Source organism: Chelonia mydas, chromosome 2, assembly GCF_015237465.2.
Source record: "Chelonia mydas isolate rCheMyd1 chromosome 2, rCheMyd1.pri.v2, whole genome shotgun sequence".
Classification (NCBI taxonomy): domain Eukaryota; kingdom Metazoa; phylum Chordata; order Testudines; family Cheloniidae; genus Chelonia; species Chelonia mydas.
In genome coordinates this window covers 35,407,690-35,423,526 of record NC_057850.1, presented here as the reverse complement: position 1 = coordinate 35,423,526, position 15,837 = coordinate 35,407,690, and the positions used below count along the sequence as shown (strand labels likewise).

The following is a 15,837-nucleotide window of genomic DNA, read 5'->3' as shown; positions in this document are numbered from 1 at the left end:
TAAATCTCTCTTATGTGAACACAAATTGAAAAGATGTTATCTATTTTCAGTGTAACTCTTGTCTCTTTGTCTGTCTACGTATCTGTCTCATCTACCTTTTTTATCTCTCTCTGTTTAATAATGAACTGTCAAAAGTCAGGAAATTTAAAGTTAAGGTTGACATTTTCTTATAAACTCATGCTGCTCTTTAATAAAAGGAAAAGAAAAACATAGTGGTAAATAGTGTGCATAAAGAGTTGAATGTCAATTCTAATGTTTAATTTCCTGTATTTTGTTGTTTTGCATTTCAACTGTAACCTTATTAAACAAAACAATTTTGATGGCATTTTTGTTACCTCGGGCCTAGGAGATGGATATTTTGAAATAAGCACGCTTCTGTTTTATTTAGACCATTCAGTATAACTGACCAAACCAGTATTTTGGGGAAAAAAGAAATTGTGGCTTGGCTTAGACGTTGTATATCAGATTTCAGCTGTAGTTCTTTTTTATGGCTGTTTTACTGTGCTGTTATAATAAACACCACCAATTAAAGTGGTGGCACAAATTTAATTGTAGTAATGTGAACAAGCTTCTACAATAACACTTCACTGGTGAGTTAAGTCTTACAATAAAATCCATTATGTTTTTTTGTAAGATGTGGGATATTAATATCCAGTGTTCTGTATTGTATAAGAACTTGATATCTTCCTTTTACTGTACTTGTAACATGACAAACATGTCATCTCCCATTTTGCAGAAGTCGTTGCAACCTCCAGATTAAAATCCCCAAACTCTAGCATCTTCATTCTGCTATTTTTAAAAAATTTGCAACAACATTTAGAGTCTGATTCTATTAGGAGCCAAGCACTTGTGCAATGTGCTGAGGACCCTGAACTTCCGGTGAAGTCAATGGGAATTGAGGATGTTCAGCAGAGAAGCATAACGCACAGTCATAAGTAGTGGAATTTTGTATTTATGCTATGTGCTTGACATGAATGTTGACAGCTTAGTTTTTATTACATTTTGCTTTTCTCCTTGTAAGCTGTTCGGTCATCCTGAACACATTAAAATAAGGTTCCAGTTTTCACCACCGTATACTCCATGTTTATTGTATGTGTGGCTATAATTGTGTTCTGTAATATGTCAGAAATAATGTTTTTATAGACCTCTGAGACTATAAAGGACAATACAAGAACCAATTGTTATTATTTTTTATACATTATATTTATTTGTAATTTCAGGTTCTAGTTCATTTGAATCTCAAAAAATGGACCGACCATCTATTTCAGTGACTTCTCCCATGAGTCCTGGCATGTTGAGGGATGTTCCACAGTTCTTGTCTGGACAACTTTCAGTATGTAAACATTTGTTTAATCCTCTCATATTGCTTTTTATAACGTACACAATTTTTATGCAAAATGCCAGCTAGCTGTAAAATAAAGTTCTTGTAAGAACCTGATTCTCTTCTTTAGTGCCATGTTTCTCAGTATAGGCAGGGCATACCTTTTAAAGTGCAGCCTTTTCATCATCTATTGGGAATTTAAATATATCCATTAAGCTATAAGAGTGATATTCTGAGACGTATAGGGCCAAATTTTCAAATGTGCCTGAATCTTGCCTCCAGCTGTATATGTGCAATTGAGTGCCCACACTTTTTGAACAATAATTCTTACCCATGCATTTGACAAAATTTTTCACCGCATGCATGGATGTTAATACTTGAAAAATCCACACATAGGTGCTTATGTGTATAAAGTTGCAGATACTCATCTATCCACTCTGTGAAAAATTTGGCCCATGTTTTCAACAATTTAAAGAGTACTGTTCTCTCCGCTGATTCCTCATGGTGTTCACTTTCATTCTCCCCATCCTCACTGTGACCAAAGCTCATCCAAAAAATCCACAAATACATCCTCTGAAATGATGATTTTTGGACTAAGCTAAAGGTTTGGGGGCTTTTTATGCTCTCAAATGATATTTAGAACTCCAGGGTGGGATTTTCAAAAGTGCTCAGCATTCGCCTAACTCTATACCCATTGAAGTCAATGGTGAAGCTATTGGTGATTTCACTGGGAGCAGAGTTAGGCCGCTGTTGAACACATTTGAAAATCTCACCATTATATTTTTTAAAAAATGTTTATAGGTACATGATCAGTGTGATATAAAAATATGTACAGAATCTAGAGAAAGTGTTCATAAAATTCTCACAACTGATGCAATGGTATGTAGAGATGAGGGGAGTAAATATTTTTTTCCAGTGAAGTCAGTAGTCTTTTCTGCTACTTTTTAGCTGTGGATGAGACATTATCTGTTTTGCTTATCAGCACAGCCATCTGTAACTATTTCTCTTTAATTTCCTGTACTGCTCTGCTGTTGAACTACTTTGCAAGACTGTATTATTTGGAAAAGTGAGATTTAGATATCCTCAATGTAGAGTAACTAGTAGGTGTGGAGACTGCAAAAATATTTGCGCTAGTTTAAAATACAAGAACAAGGAGACACAAACTTGGGTTATCAAAGATACAAACATTAAAGTTTCTTTATTTAAGGATTAATATATAGAATAACTTTTCAAGTACAGCAAAACATAATGAAAATATAAATAAAAAAGGACTTAGCCAATCATATGTAAAAGAGAAAAAATATGGCCATAGCTACGGCCTCAAAGCAGGGGACAAGACAAGAGTGACCTCCTGGCTTTCCTAACTCCAGAAACATCCCCCTCTGTAGCTAAATACAAAATTTGCAAAGCTTTAAGGTGAGATTTTTTAGATGAGGGAGTAATACTGTTTATTCTCCAGATTGTTGTGATGTCACACTTTGAGATAATGAAAACTCAGGATGCTTATGAGCTAATATTAGGGGATCTGGAGGAATGGTCTGATTTAGTCACTGCAATTGCAGAAATCACCAAAAGAAAAATAAATGTCAAAAAGCTATATTACTGAGGGTTGATGTTTGCCTATTTTTAATGAATTTTATTTTCAGTCTCTACATTTAAATGTCTTTTAAATATTTTCTTTTTAAAATGTCTTCCCCTCAAAGAAAACCAAATGGCATTAGGAGGAATTCAGAGAAATCTTTGCACTCTTGGGACTGACTTATGTACTATCATGCATCAAGCAAAAATGAGTTTTCTTTCACAAATATTTTTCACAGAACCTTTTCTGGAACCACTTAATTCTTCCTTCTTTGTGATAGACAACCCTCTGAGTCACACAGAGCCTTCTTTCCTGTCTTTTGTTTTCATCCATAAGTTTAGTTTACTTTTTCTTTTTCTACTGATGAACTGTTTCCCTGCTTTAATCCATAAAGCAGCTGATTTTCAGAGTACTGAGCATCCACAACTCCAGTTGACTGAAATGGAATCTGCAAGTGTTCAGTATCTCTACAAATCAAGCTCTAGCTCTCTTAAGCTGGGCGCCTAAAATTAGTGGACACTTCTGAAAGGCAGATATCTTTTGCTACCAGCAGAAAGAAAGTTAAGGTAGGGAGATGATTAGTATGAAAATTATTATTTCTTCAAATCTCCCTTGATCACTCCCTACCTGAAAATACTTACAGCCCTCAGTTTATTTTCCTTCAAAAAGATGTAAGTAGAGTATGTCTATCCATAAAGTATTCTGGGGTTGTATTAGGCAGCCACAACTCCGATCATCATGGATTGGCAGAGCCTATTTGTTGCTACCTGCGCAGCCCACTTTTTGCTGCAGCTGCCACAGGGGCCTTATATTTCTAAATTGCGCTTAGTCCCTGCTTCCTGGAACATAGGGATGTCTGCTGTCACCCTAGAAGATTCAATGCATGGGAAGAGGCGTGGCACTTACCAGGCAGCTGTCCTAGTCTGAAATAGAGCTGGTCAAAATTTTTCTACTGAAAAATGTTCCCAGAAAAAAAAATTGGGTTTCATTAGAAACAAAATATTTTATGGGAAATTTTCATTTTTGAGAGTAAAAAACTTTATAGAAATATGCTTAATTTTATTTTGTATTGAAATTGTAATTTAATTTTGGTTTTTTGAAAACTAAAATTATTGAAATGTCAAAATTTTTGTTTTTTCCCCTTCAGCCTCCTTTGTCCCTTTTGCCACTGAAAGCAGTGGTATCAATTGGATTCCCCTTTACACACACTTTTTCTTTTCTTTTTTTTTTTCTTTTTTCATCTTTCCCACCATAGCTTTCCAAAAGTTACTTAATTTTGGAAAAGTGAAAGAGTGGCAAAAAGACAAATGAGACACTCTAAATTGACTTGTCAGAAGTTGAGGAAATTTCGATCAGTTACAGAGTTGGCATCTTTCTTTCTCTGTTGTAATCCGTGTTGTTGTAGCTGTGTTGGTCCCAAGATACTAGAGAAACAAGGTGCGTGAAGTAATATCTTTTATTGGACCAACTTCTCTCACCAACGTAAGTTGATCCAATAAGAGATATTACCTCACTCACCTTGTCTTTCTTTCTTTCTTTCTTTTTTTCGGTAATTTTTCCAAAGTTGGAGCAAGTGGCAACAAAATTCAAATTTTTGAAATTTTGAAAATTCTGATAAAATATTTGCTATTTTTTGGCAAAAAAATGAAAAATTGTTCCATTTTGAATTCTGAGAAATGGAAACAACTTGAACATTTTTTGTGAAATTATTTTTTCCATCTGAAGATCTTGAGGTTGGTGAGCAGCCATCTGACTCCTCTCAGGAGAGACTGAGATGTTGGAGAAGGAGGGAAAGACTAATATTCCAAAACCACTCGGAATGAGTTTGGCATGGTGTCTGGTTGGGAAGGAAAATACTGCAGAATCCAGGGTCTATATGGGAAGGAGGATATATGCAGATGCTGTTGGAGGTGTGAGCATTGTGAGAGGAGTGTGTGTGTGGATAAGTGCAAGGGATAGTGCTGGTCTGGGTAGGAGAGAAGGTCAAAGGAAAAGTGGTGATGGCTTCCTGTCTGCTCTTGGAAAATTCTTGGAGGATATAGAAGGCTGCCTGGCCTCCCATACCAGTAGACACTATCAGATATTGTCAGCATAGTTAGTGTGTTGTAGGATGTGCTGTAACAGAGGGCTGCTGGGATTGATGGAGGCCTCTGTAGTTCTGTTAGAGGTGTGCATAGTGTGGATACATGTCTGCATTTGTGTGTGCTTATCCAAACTCCACTACCCATTTTTAAAAGTTTTTATTGGTAGTATTTTGGGACTACAGTATATATTTTTGCTATCTTCAGGCTGGTTTATTGCTTGCTCTTTCAGCAAAAAATGTTCATAACTGCACACATTAAACCAGCCCCAACAAAGCAAAAGTACTGATATGGGGTTGATTTCCTGCATGCTACTGTATGTATTTTGGCAGTGCTATGGACAGGATTTCATTTTCCTCATACATACTTTGGCTATGCCTGATGCTGGCGTCCTGCATGCTTCTATGTGTACAATGTTTTTAAAATGCTGAGGATGAAATCTTGTGTGCTCTCAGCTGTATTTTGGCATCAGCGTGGATGAGATGTTGTGTATATGTTTGTGTAACTGGGCAACGCCAAGAGTCTGGAGGTTTATTTTGGCCTTAGAAACATAAAACCAAAGAAGGCTGTCTGAGCCCATAACTTGCTATATTCCTTGGCCAAAATGTTCAGACTTAGGTACTGTGACAAAGTTTCTGCTCTACCTTGGTGGGTCTTGCGCTTATTGGCGGATTTGCTCGCCTTGGAGCTTCACGGCAGCCTTCAGCTTGACCGTTTTTCTGAATTCACAGTCCAGGTCGACTCCTCCTGTGTCTGACCAGGAGATGGGAGGATTTGGGGGGGGAGTCCGGGCCCGCCCTCTACGCCGGGTTCCAGCCCAGGGCCCTGTGGAATGCAGCTGTCTAGAGTGTCTCCTGGAACAGCTGTGCGACAGCTACAACTCCTGGGCTACTTCCCCATGGCCTCTTCCCAACACCTTCTTTATCCTCACCATAGGACCTTTCTCCTGGTGTCTGATAATGCTTGTACACCTCAGTCCTCCAAGAGTCTGCGTTCTCACTCTCAGCTCCTAGTACCTCTTGCTCCCAGCTCCTCACACGCACACCACAAACTGAAGTGAGCTCCTTTTTAAAACCCAGGTGCCCTGATTAGCCTGATTGATTCTAGCAGCTTCTTGATTGGCTGCAGGTGTTCTAATCAGCCTATCTTAATTGTCTCCAGAAGGTTCCTGATTGTTCTGGAACCTTCCCTGTTACCTTACCCAGGGAAAAGGGACCTACTTAGCCTGGGGCTAATATATCTGCCTTCTATTACTCTCATATAGCCATCTAGCCCGACCCTGTCACATATCCGCCCGCTCTGCTCAACACTACGGGGTTGGGCAACTTGGGACGTCAGGCAGTGTACTCGTGACAAGCCATCTGCATTGCCATGGTGGCTTCCAGCCTAGTGTTGTATGGTGAATGGGAAAGGTTGTAGGGACAGGAACCATCTGGTCACCCTTGCGTTCTTCTCTTTATTTTGCTGCATCCACTGGAAGGGTGCATGGTCGGTCACAAGGGTAAACCGTCTTCCCAGAAGGTAATAACGTAGTGTTTCCATGGCCCATTTCACAACTAGGCACTCTCTTTCAACTACGGCATACTTCTTTTCTCTCGGGAGGAGTTTCCTGCTGAGGTAGAGGATTGGGTGTTTTTCATCTCCGACCATCTGCGATAGGACAGCTCCCAATCCTACTTCAGATGCATCTGTTTGTAAAATGAATTTTTTGTTGAAGTCTGGGGCTATAAGCATGGGGTTACTACAGAGGGCTGTCCGTAGATCCATAGTAGAGAATGCTTTCTCTGCGGCATCTGTCCACTTCAACATGTCTGGACCCCGGGCTTTTATCAGATTTGTCAGGGGACTCGCTCTGGTAGCAAAATGGGGAATACATCGTCGGTAGTACCCCACCACACCGAGGAATGCCCGGACTTGCTTTTTCTGATTCGGCCAGGGCCAATTTTGGATAGCCTCTAGTTTTTTAGTTGGGGCTTGACCATGCCCCTTCCTACGATGTAGTCAAGGTATTTAGCCTCGGCTAGCCCTATAGCACACTTGGCTGGGTTGGCTGTGAGGCCAGCCTGTCTTAGCGTGTCCAGAACCGCTTCCACCTTTCCTAAGTGGGTTTCCCAGTCGGGGGTGTGAATAATCACATCATCCAGGTATGCTGCTGCATAACTGGTATGGGGCCGAAGGAGCTTGTCCATAAGACACTGGAAGGTGGCAGGTGCCCAGTGTAGTCCAAAAGGAAGAACAGTATATTGAAACAGACCCTCTGGTGTAGAGAATGCCGTCTTTTCTTTCACATCTTTGGCAAGGGGAATCTGCCAGTATCTCTTTGTTAAATCAAGGGTGGGCAAAAATCGGGCATTGCCCAGGCGGTCAACTAACTCATCGAAACGGGGTATGGGGTATGCATCGAATTTGGATATCTCATTCAGCCGGCGAAAGTCATTACAAAACCTAGTGGTGCCATCGGGTTTGGGCACCAACACAGTCAGGCTTGACCACTGACTGTGGGACTCTTCGATGACTCCCAGCTCCAACATCCTTTTTACCTCTGCCTTGATCTCCTCCCTTTTTGCTGCTGGGACCTGATAGGGCCTTAAAGTTACCTTTGCCGCAGGGTCTGTGATAATGTGGTGATATGCTTCGGTGGTCCTGCCTGGTTTGTTTGAAAACACGTCCTGGTATTGGTTGATCACCTCAGTTACCTCCTTCTTCTGGTTTGGTGTCAGATTAGTGGATATCCTGATGTGCTCCTGCATATTATTTCCCTGGATCCGGGTCTCTTGGGCCTACCTTAATTGATTCTAGCAGCTTCTTGATTGGCTGCAGGTGTTCTTATCAGCCTGTCTTAATTGTCTCCAGAAGATTCCTGATTGTTCTGGAACCTTCCCTGTTACCTTACCCAGGGAAAACTTACCCTGGGGCTAATATATCTGCCTTCTATTACTCTCCTGTAGCCATCTAGCCCAACCCTGTCACAATACCTAAAAGTAAGTATCCAAGATTTTCAAAAAGGCTGTGTATCCACAACTCCCATTAAAGTTAATAAAAGCCCGGACTACTTGGCACCTTAGAAAAAAGGGCCAATTATTTAGGTGTCTAAATGTGGAGTTAGGTTCCTAACTTTATGCATTTCAGTTTTCCCCAATGCCCCAAACAAAAGTAAGAAAAAATTTAGTGTGTGTTTTTGGAGGGCAATGTTTACTGAATTGATTCTCATCTCTCAAGGGCTGTAATATAAGTGTTATTTAGACACTTCGAGTGTGATGCAGTCACCCTATATTTTGCATTCCCTTTCCCTGTGTATTCTTGGTCCTCTCTCATTTTCCCTTTGTTGCAGTTAATGTCTCTATACTTATTCTGTAACGGGAAAGACAGGCTGTGTCCTCTGGGGATATACTGTAAATCCAGAATTGACCATTAGGGAGTAATGGAATTTGTTACCAGCCTCACTTTTCCACCAAAAGGCTGAGAGAATCAGCAGATCATCTTGCCTAATAAAAAACTCCTATCTCCATAAATATTTACCATGTTCAAATGCATATTTCATATAGGCTAATTCTGTGTAGTTACACAAAAAATGTGTATGTTATCATTTGCTAATTTAATTTGAATAATTTATTGTCCATGTTTTGCAGAGGTTTGGCCTCTTTGCAGGAAGTAACATGTGTTGTAGTTATTTTTTTTCATTATTATTTGCTTTTCTTGCTGCCTTTCTCTTTACATTTCACTTACTTATTTTCCTTTAAATGTATTTGCTTTCATTTGCTCCAAAAAAGCAGCATTTGAGCCTTGGTGTTGTTTGTTTCATTACTACATTCTGGCTATTTCTTCAGTGCTGCATGAAAAGAATAACTTGGAGACAGTCCTGAGGTGGTTAGAATTAAAGATTGAAAAAAATGCTCTTTAGAACTCACAAATGAGTAGATATGTAAAATCACAATTACTCACTTTTGCACCAGATAGAGAAGCTCTGCAGAGAAGATATAAAGTATATGATTATTTGCCTGTACAATTGAACCCCATTATATCTCTATGCATCTCATTATATCTACCATGTATATTCAGCAGTTAAAAACATTATAACAAAAATATATTTTATCACAAATTAATTTCTGTGGGATACTGGAAAGGGGATTGATAGATGCACTAGTTATAATGATGTGCATAGACTGTATGTTTGTTGAGGGAGATGAGATTTGATTGGTTCAGTGAAAGAAGGGAAAAAAACTGGAACAAGTTGGTATTTATTATTGGTTGGTTTATTTGTGGAGGTGGCATTGCTTTAAAAAACAAAACCTGTTTTAACAAGGGCTGTCTCTGTGTTTTAGAATTGTTCTTTAATGGCATATGGTAATGTCTAAGATTGTTTTAGGAGAATCTGTGATGGATTACCATTGTTAACCTAGGGCCCAACCAAACCTGTGATAAGCACCCCAGCTCTCAGTTCCCACTGCAGTGAGTGAGAGTCAAGGGTGTTCAGTTCATTGTAGGAGCGATTCAATCTCTTAGGATTGTGACCAGTCTGTGAGGCTAAAGACATTGGAGTAGACCTGGAATAGAGGAACTCTGTATTTTTTTAAAGTTGTTACAATATGGGAGAATCATGAAGACTTTGAAATCCTATTTTTTACTTTGGAGCCAGATTTGACACATTCTCTCACATTGGGCTAGATACAGTCTATCTTGGGTAAGGGACAGTATGCAGCTGTGCCACTGCAGGAGCGGACCACGGGACAAACTGTGACAGAGGGTATGTCTACACTGGAGCTGGAGGTGTAATTTCCAGCTCAGATAGATGTTTGTGCGCTAGCTTTGATTGTACGAGTGTGCTAAAAGAACAAGTGGTGTGGGTGGCAGTATGGGCTAGCCTTCCGAGTAAATATCCAGTGTCCCAGCTGGGTTTGTACACGGGGAGTAAAAGCCCATCACTCATGTTGCCACTTCTATTTTTAGCATGGCAGCTCAACCAAAGCTAGTGTGTGTATGTCTACTCAAGCTGGAAATTACACCACCAGTTCCAGTGTAGATGTACCCTGAGAGAGTCACAACTCTTCTCAGACTCCCCCTTGCTTTGGTGTGAGTTTCTTCTCCCCTTTTCATGGAGCAGCTTATTCCAGCAAGAAAAGCCACGTTTGCAGTCCCAGCCCCTCTCCACACCTTCTCTGCCCTTACAGGAGGGAGTGCTGGGCAAGTAGTCCCTTCTTTCTTCACCCTGTGGTAGAGCAACAGTCTTAGCTGGGCCAACCGATGAACAGGGGTGGTGAAACAATTTTTATAGATGGGATGCTGAGAACCATTGAACCAAACTGTAATCCCTGTATGTGATGGAAACCACTTCAAGCCAGAGGGTGCAGCAGCACCCCCAGCACCCCTACTTCCAGCATCTATGCCGGTGGAGTGAATGGGACTTTCGTACTTCCCTGCACAGCTGTATCTAGCCTGTTGGATAATACCTTACTCTGTGAATAGTCACACTGAAATCCTTGGGATTACCTGCAGAGTAAGGTGTCAATAAGGTGACAGAATGGTCAAATTGTACAGAGTGTGATTCCTAACTGTTGCTAAATTTTTCAGGACTCATTTCATGCAAGAGTTTTCTGTATACACGATATGTCATTCCTGTCATGACTGGTAGGGAATGGAAATACATTATCACACCATTTCCCCAGTGCTAATATCCAACTGCTCCAACTTCAGTTTAAGGGTTGCTACAGCGTGTATGAGGGCTGCTGGTACAAATGCTACTTTAAACTGTGGAAAAGGGGAATAAAACCTGGTATTGCTGTATTAGTTTCTAGCCTCTCAGTGCACACTTTAAGCTTTCTGACAGAGATATTCAGGCTGAATTAATATTTTCTATTCCACTTCTAATTCCCACTGTACTCATTTTTTGCTTTAGTTAATATTATTTCTTAATCTGTTGAAAGCATAATCAGTAGACAGACATACAGGGTGAATCCTGGCTTTGTTGAAGTCAATGTCAAAACTTCCATTGACTTCAGTGGGACCAGAATTTCACCACAGAGTTTTGACATGCTTCAGTAACATATGTGCAGATTTAATTTATGCACTGCATTAAAATAGTTTGTTTTGGATAACTATGTCTTTGGTGTAAAGCTGTGTTTAAAGTAATAGTTGTGTGTCTTTGTTTTTACTTTTGGTCTTTTAGTTTCCAGCGTGTTGTCTTTTTTGGGTTTGTTTTATTGCTTTTTCTTTAATTTTGCTTACCAGAGCCAAAGCCTTAGTAGAAGAACAACGCCTTTTGTTCCTAGGGTTCAGGTAAAGGCCTCGTCTGCCTGATAGAAACTAAAGTTGTGTTCTTTTCTTTTGTTTATTTTGGAAAATGCATAGTAGGAAAACGTTACGTTTTGGTCTGTTTTCCCATTGTTTTAATGTGTTGTTTCAAACCATATTAACAAATTTCATACCATCTTGTGAGCAGCTTGTAAAATTTTGCATGGGGGTTAAATATTAAATTAAAATTTAAAGAGACAATTAGCTTTAGTTTTGCTACTTTTGTGATATATATTTAAACTCACACAGGTTTCAGCAGTGATAATGGCTATGTGTTCTGCATACATACATACATACATATATTGTACAAGTAGTAAATAATCTTGTGCTGTGGATGTTTGATCTCATTATACCAAGGTTGATGTCTCTTTAAATCATTCATTATCATTACTTAACACATCCTTTTTTGCATTTTCCAATTAATAGTAGTTCCTTCAGTGGAAGATTGGCAAATAAATTTGTACCTTGTCTAAAGAAATGAATTTTGTGTATATTATACGCAGTGCTTGCATTTTGAAAAGTAGGTTGATTTAATCAAAACCTGATTTAATTAAAAAATAATTTCTGTCTGCCTCTGATCATTGAGTTTATTGAGTTTTACAGTCCTATTTGGGTACAAGTTGTTTGCCTTTTTTCATTAGGAAACCCTTAAGGTACTGTAGATTAACTCAAATGTAGGTTGTACTAATATGTTACAACGCTTCGGTTGTTTTGCTGCATGTTTTTTCAGTTTTTTGTATGTAGAATATTACCTGATTTTGTTACAAAATATTTTTATGGAAATGTTCATTTTTTGTTTGAGAATTGTATAATTTTTACATATATTGCTCAGTCACTGCCCAAGGAAATGTGAAAATGAAAGGTTCCAAATGATGAGAGTGAGATTTTTAATTTTCATAGTGAAATGGAAAAGTGCTCATAGTATTAACTTGAAGGGAAACATTACATGAGATAGGTTAGACAGCAGAAAATGGTTTGGCTGGGATTAAGGTTTAATAAGCAAAGCATACTGACTAATTTTTTCCCAACAATTTATGATTTCCCTAAAGTGGTATATACAAATGCCTGATTATAAGTTCAGAATAAAAATGTGAGAAAAATTTGGAGCAAAAGGTTAAAAGCTTGGTAATATTGTTTAAAATATTATGTGCTACTGATGTGCTACTGATATGTAGTGGGTATCTAGTAAGAACTTCAGTGCAGATCCTTTAATATGTGACTGACGTTGATGGTTTATGAAGTTGGCAATCAAAATGGAAAACAAAAGTTGCATACAAATTCAAACACAAATTGTTAAAAGTCCAGGAAGGCCAAGTACTGGCCACTACCTTATGTATAATTTAAATGATTCATTTATATTTCTCTTCTGCTTAGATATTTTCAAAAGAAACTATGAATTAGCAATTTCATCTGACAAGCAAGTGTTCAATTGAAAAGCAAAAATCATCCTAAATTCCATGATTTTATGAAGTATTATAATTTAGAAGCACATGTGGTAGCCCATCATTTTAAATTACATTAAATATGACAAAAATCCTGATATAAATCCCATTTAAAATAATTTATTTCATTGAAGAATGAAAGGTATCTTCATTTGATCAAATGATCATGTTACTCATGATTAAGAGAGTAAAAATAACAATAATTCTGTATACAGCATACACCACAAATTACATGAGAGTGTAAGGAATAAGCATCTCCAACACTGATTATTTATTACAGTTCTACTACTCAAGGGCTCTATTCAGATGAAATTTTATTTTTGCACATTGTCCATGGAGCCTTTACAGACCTCTCTGCGTATCCTTCTACAGAGTATAATTCTGGTCAAAGAGTCAAATGTTGCTTGGCATGGTTCTCAGGAAGCTTATACTCATGGCTTTGACAACATCACCCTAACTAACATGAGAAACCAAATCATGCCTCCCAATATGCCAATATTCAGTAGGAAGGTAGATGGATTAATCTGGATTAGTGTACAGATCTCAGGGATGTTCACACATCACTGTCAATACCTATTCATTTAATCATTCTGAAAGATTGGGTTTGCCCCTGATTCCACTGTCAGCTTCCCCACTGTTTCCCCCACACCCTCCCACCTCTCACCACAGCCACACTCCCTCTCTATCCCCTGAGTCCCTGGGTATATTTTTAACCTTCACTACTACTTCAATAAAAAGAAAAGGAGTACTTGTGGCACCTTAGAGACTAACAAATTTATTTGAGCATAAGCTTTCGTGAACTATAGCTCACTCATGAAAGCTTATGCTCAAATAAATTTGTTAGTCTCTAAGATGCCACAAGTACTCCTTTTCTTTTTGCGGATACAGACTAACACGGCTGCTACTCTGAAACCTACTACTTCAATGTATGCCACACATGGGTATGTATGTATGCACACCATGCACCTGAGTCTGGAAATTTTTGGTAAGCAGTTTCCATTGGTCTGCACATGCACAGTTATTTTCCAAAATAAGAGTATAAAGGGCAGTGTGGATAGACACCTCTCCAGTTCCTTCTTATCACCACCTGGCCTGAGTTGGAACCCTCCATGTCTACTTTGATCTTCCTTTACTGTGAACCTATGAATACAATCTGTAAATAGTTTTTGACAAATTAGTATTTTCTTGTGTTTAGCACACTAGCATAGTTAGTTTTGTTCTTCCTGCTCCAGGGAGCTTCTCTCTTCGAAGAGGGACTTTTCCAAGAGTTCAGGGGTTCAGGAACTGTGTCTCCTGCTTCTGTTCCTTCTCTATCAACGACAATCTCCTGCACTGCCTCTATTGCCTTGCGGAGGCTCATATCACCTCCAGTTTGCAGTATCTGCAGTGCCTTCCCTCTCCGAACTCATGAGGGACCAGAGCTTGGTCTGCAGAAGCACTCATGGAGCAGCCCATGAGACCCCATTCAGATTCAGACTGGGAAGACCTGCCTGTACAACTGTAATGGGGATGATCATGCCTACTGGTCAGAGCCATGGCCATTGGGCCTAGTGGTCAGAGCCAGGGTCAGAACTGGGATTATGAATCCAGAGTGAGGCTGGAGTGAGAGCAGGGCTGGAGCAGGACTAGGAACAGGGTTGGAGCAAGAGCAAGGCTGGAACAACTCAGGCTTAGGGAGTCTGTTAGGGTTAAAGATGTGTATGACGTAGGATACATGAAGGCCACATGGATATTGAAAAATGCAAAAGAAGGGCTAGAAATGTTCTATACTGGCCACAATTTAATACAGATAGAGTAAAATCCATTAAAGCTTGTGAAACATGCCAACAATACAGAGATAACCAAATAAAATGGCCTATGATGGTAAATGAAGAAATTTTGTCATCCTGGTCCAAAGTAGGTATGGGTCTGTTTACTGCTGGCAAGAATTATATATTAGTTCTGGATTATTATTCTCATTTTCCAGAAATAACAGGATTTGAGAACACTAGTGCAAAACATGTTACTGTGAGTATCAAATCTATCTTTGCCAGACATGGCATACCAGAAGTGGTCATGTCAGCCAATGGACCAATTTGATGATCATAAATTCTCATGTTTTGCAAGAAAATCTGAGTTTAAGCCCATTATATCTAGTCCAAGATGTCAACAGTCTAATGGCTTATGGAAAATGGTGTTAAGAGAATAAAAAGACTACTAAAGACAGCAGAGGAGTCTTATACAGACCCTTATCTGGCATTACTAAATTATAGGGCAACTCCTCTGAAACATCGATTTTCACCAGCAGAGCTTTTATTGATCTCTCCCATCAATTCTTACTGCGTCCCGTGGGATCATATAGAGGCACCCTGGATCCAGGCGAGAATCACACTGACCCTCTTCTCCCTTCCTTCTGACCCTCTCCTTCTGACCCTTCATGTCAGAATCTGTGGAGGAGGAGTTTGAGCCAGATCCAGTGTTTCCAATGGGTATGCCACCCTCCTCACTGTTGAGGCAGTTGTTCCATCATCTCCCTCTCCACCCAATGACCATGAGCAGCACCAGGAGTTCTTGCGGAGGGTGGCTACTGAAGTCCAGATTCCTCTTGAAGAGGTCCAGGGCACACAGCAGAGATTACAAAACACCCTCCAGCTTTCTAGCCCTTCAAGGGTGGCCTTTCCAGTTAAACAAGCCATTTTGGAACCTGACATTTTGCTGTGGCACACCCCAGCCTTTTGTGCCCCAAACCTGAAGAAAGCTGAGAAACAAAAGTTCATGCCAGCTGAAGGGGCAGCGTTTTTATTCACTCATCCAGCGCCCAACTCCATAGTGGTGTGAGTGGCTACAGAAAGGTCCAGAAGCAGTTCTCCAAGCGTGCCCCTACTGATAAAGGTGCTAAATGCTTCAACCTTTTGAGTAGGAAAGTATTCATTGTCTAGTCTCCAATTAACAGTAGCTAAATACCAGGTATTGCTAGCAAAATACAATTTCCTGAATTATGCCAAATTTGCAGACTTTAAAGACAGACTTCCCTAGGTAGACAAGACTTCCCTAGGCCCAGTTTCAAGCCCTTATTGATGAAAGCAGGCCGGTGGTGAAGACATCATGTCAAATGATAGTAGACACAGAAGATACTGCCTTTAGAGC

The 15,837-nt window shown here is 39.6% G+C and overlaps 1 protein-coding gene across 36 annotated transcripts in view; it reads left to right on the top strand.

The window, feature by feature from the left end:
• Positions 1–15,837, top strand: part of RIMS2 (regulating synaptic membrane exocytosis 2) — a 728,605-nt gene that overhangs the window by 422,568 nt on the left and 290,200 nt on the right. For 20 of the 36 annotated variants that reach the window (XM_043539204.1, XM_037892154.2, XM_043539224.1 and 17 more), the window contains one exon: positions 1,221–1,333. In XM_043539204.1, the coding sequence (XP_043395139.1) occupies positions 1,221–1,333 (113 nt within the window). Of the gene's footprint in view, positions 1–1,220; positions 1,334–11,206; positions 11,255–15,837 lie in introns of all 36 variants that reach the window. The other 16 variants (XM_043539203.1, XM_043539200.1, XM_043539201.1 and 13 more) reach the window with 1 other exon arrangement.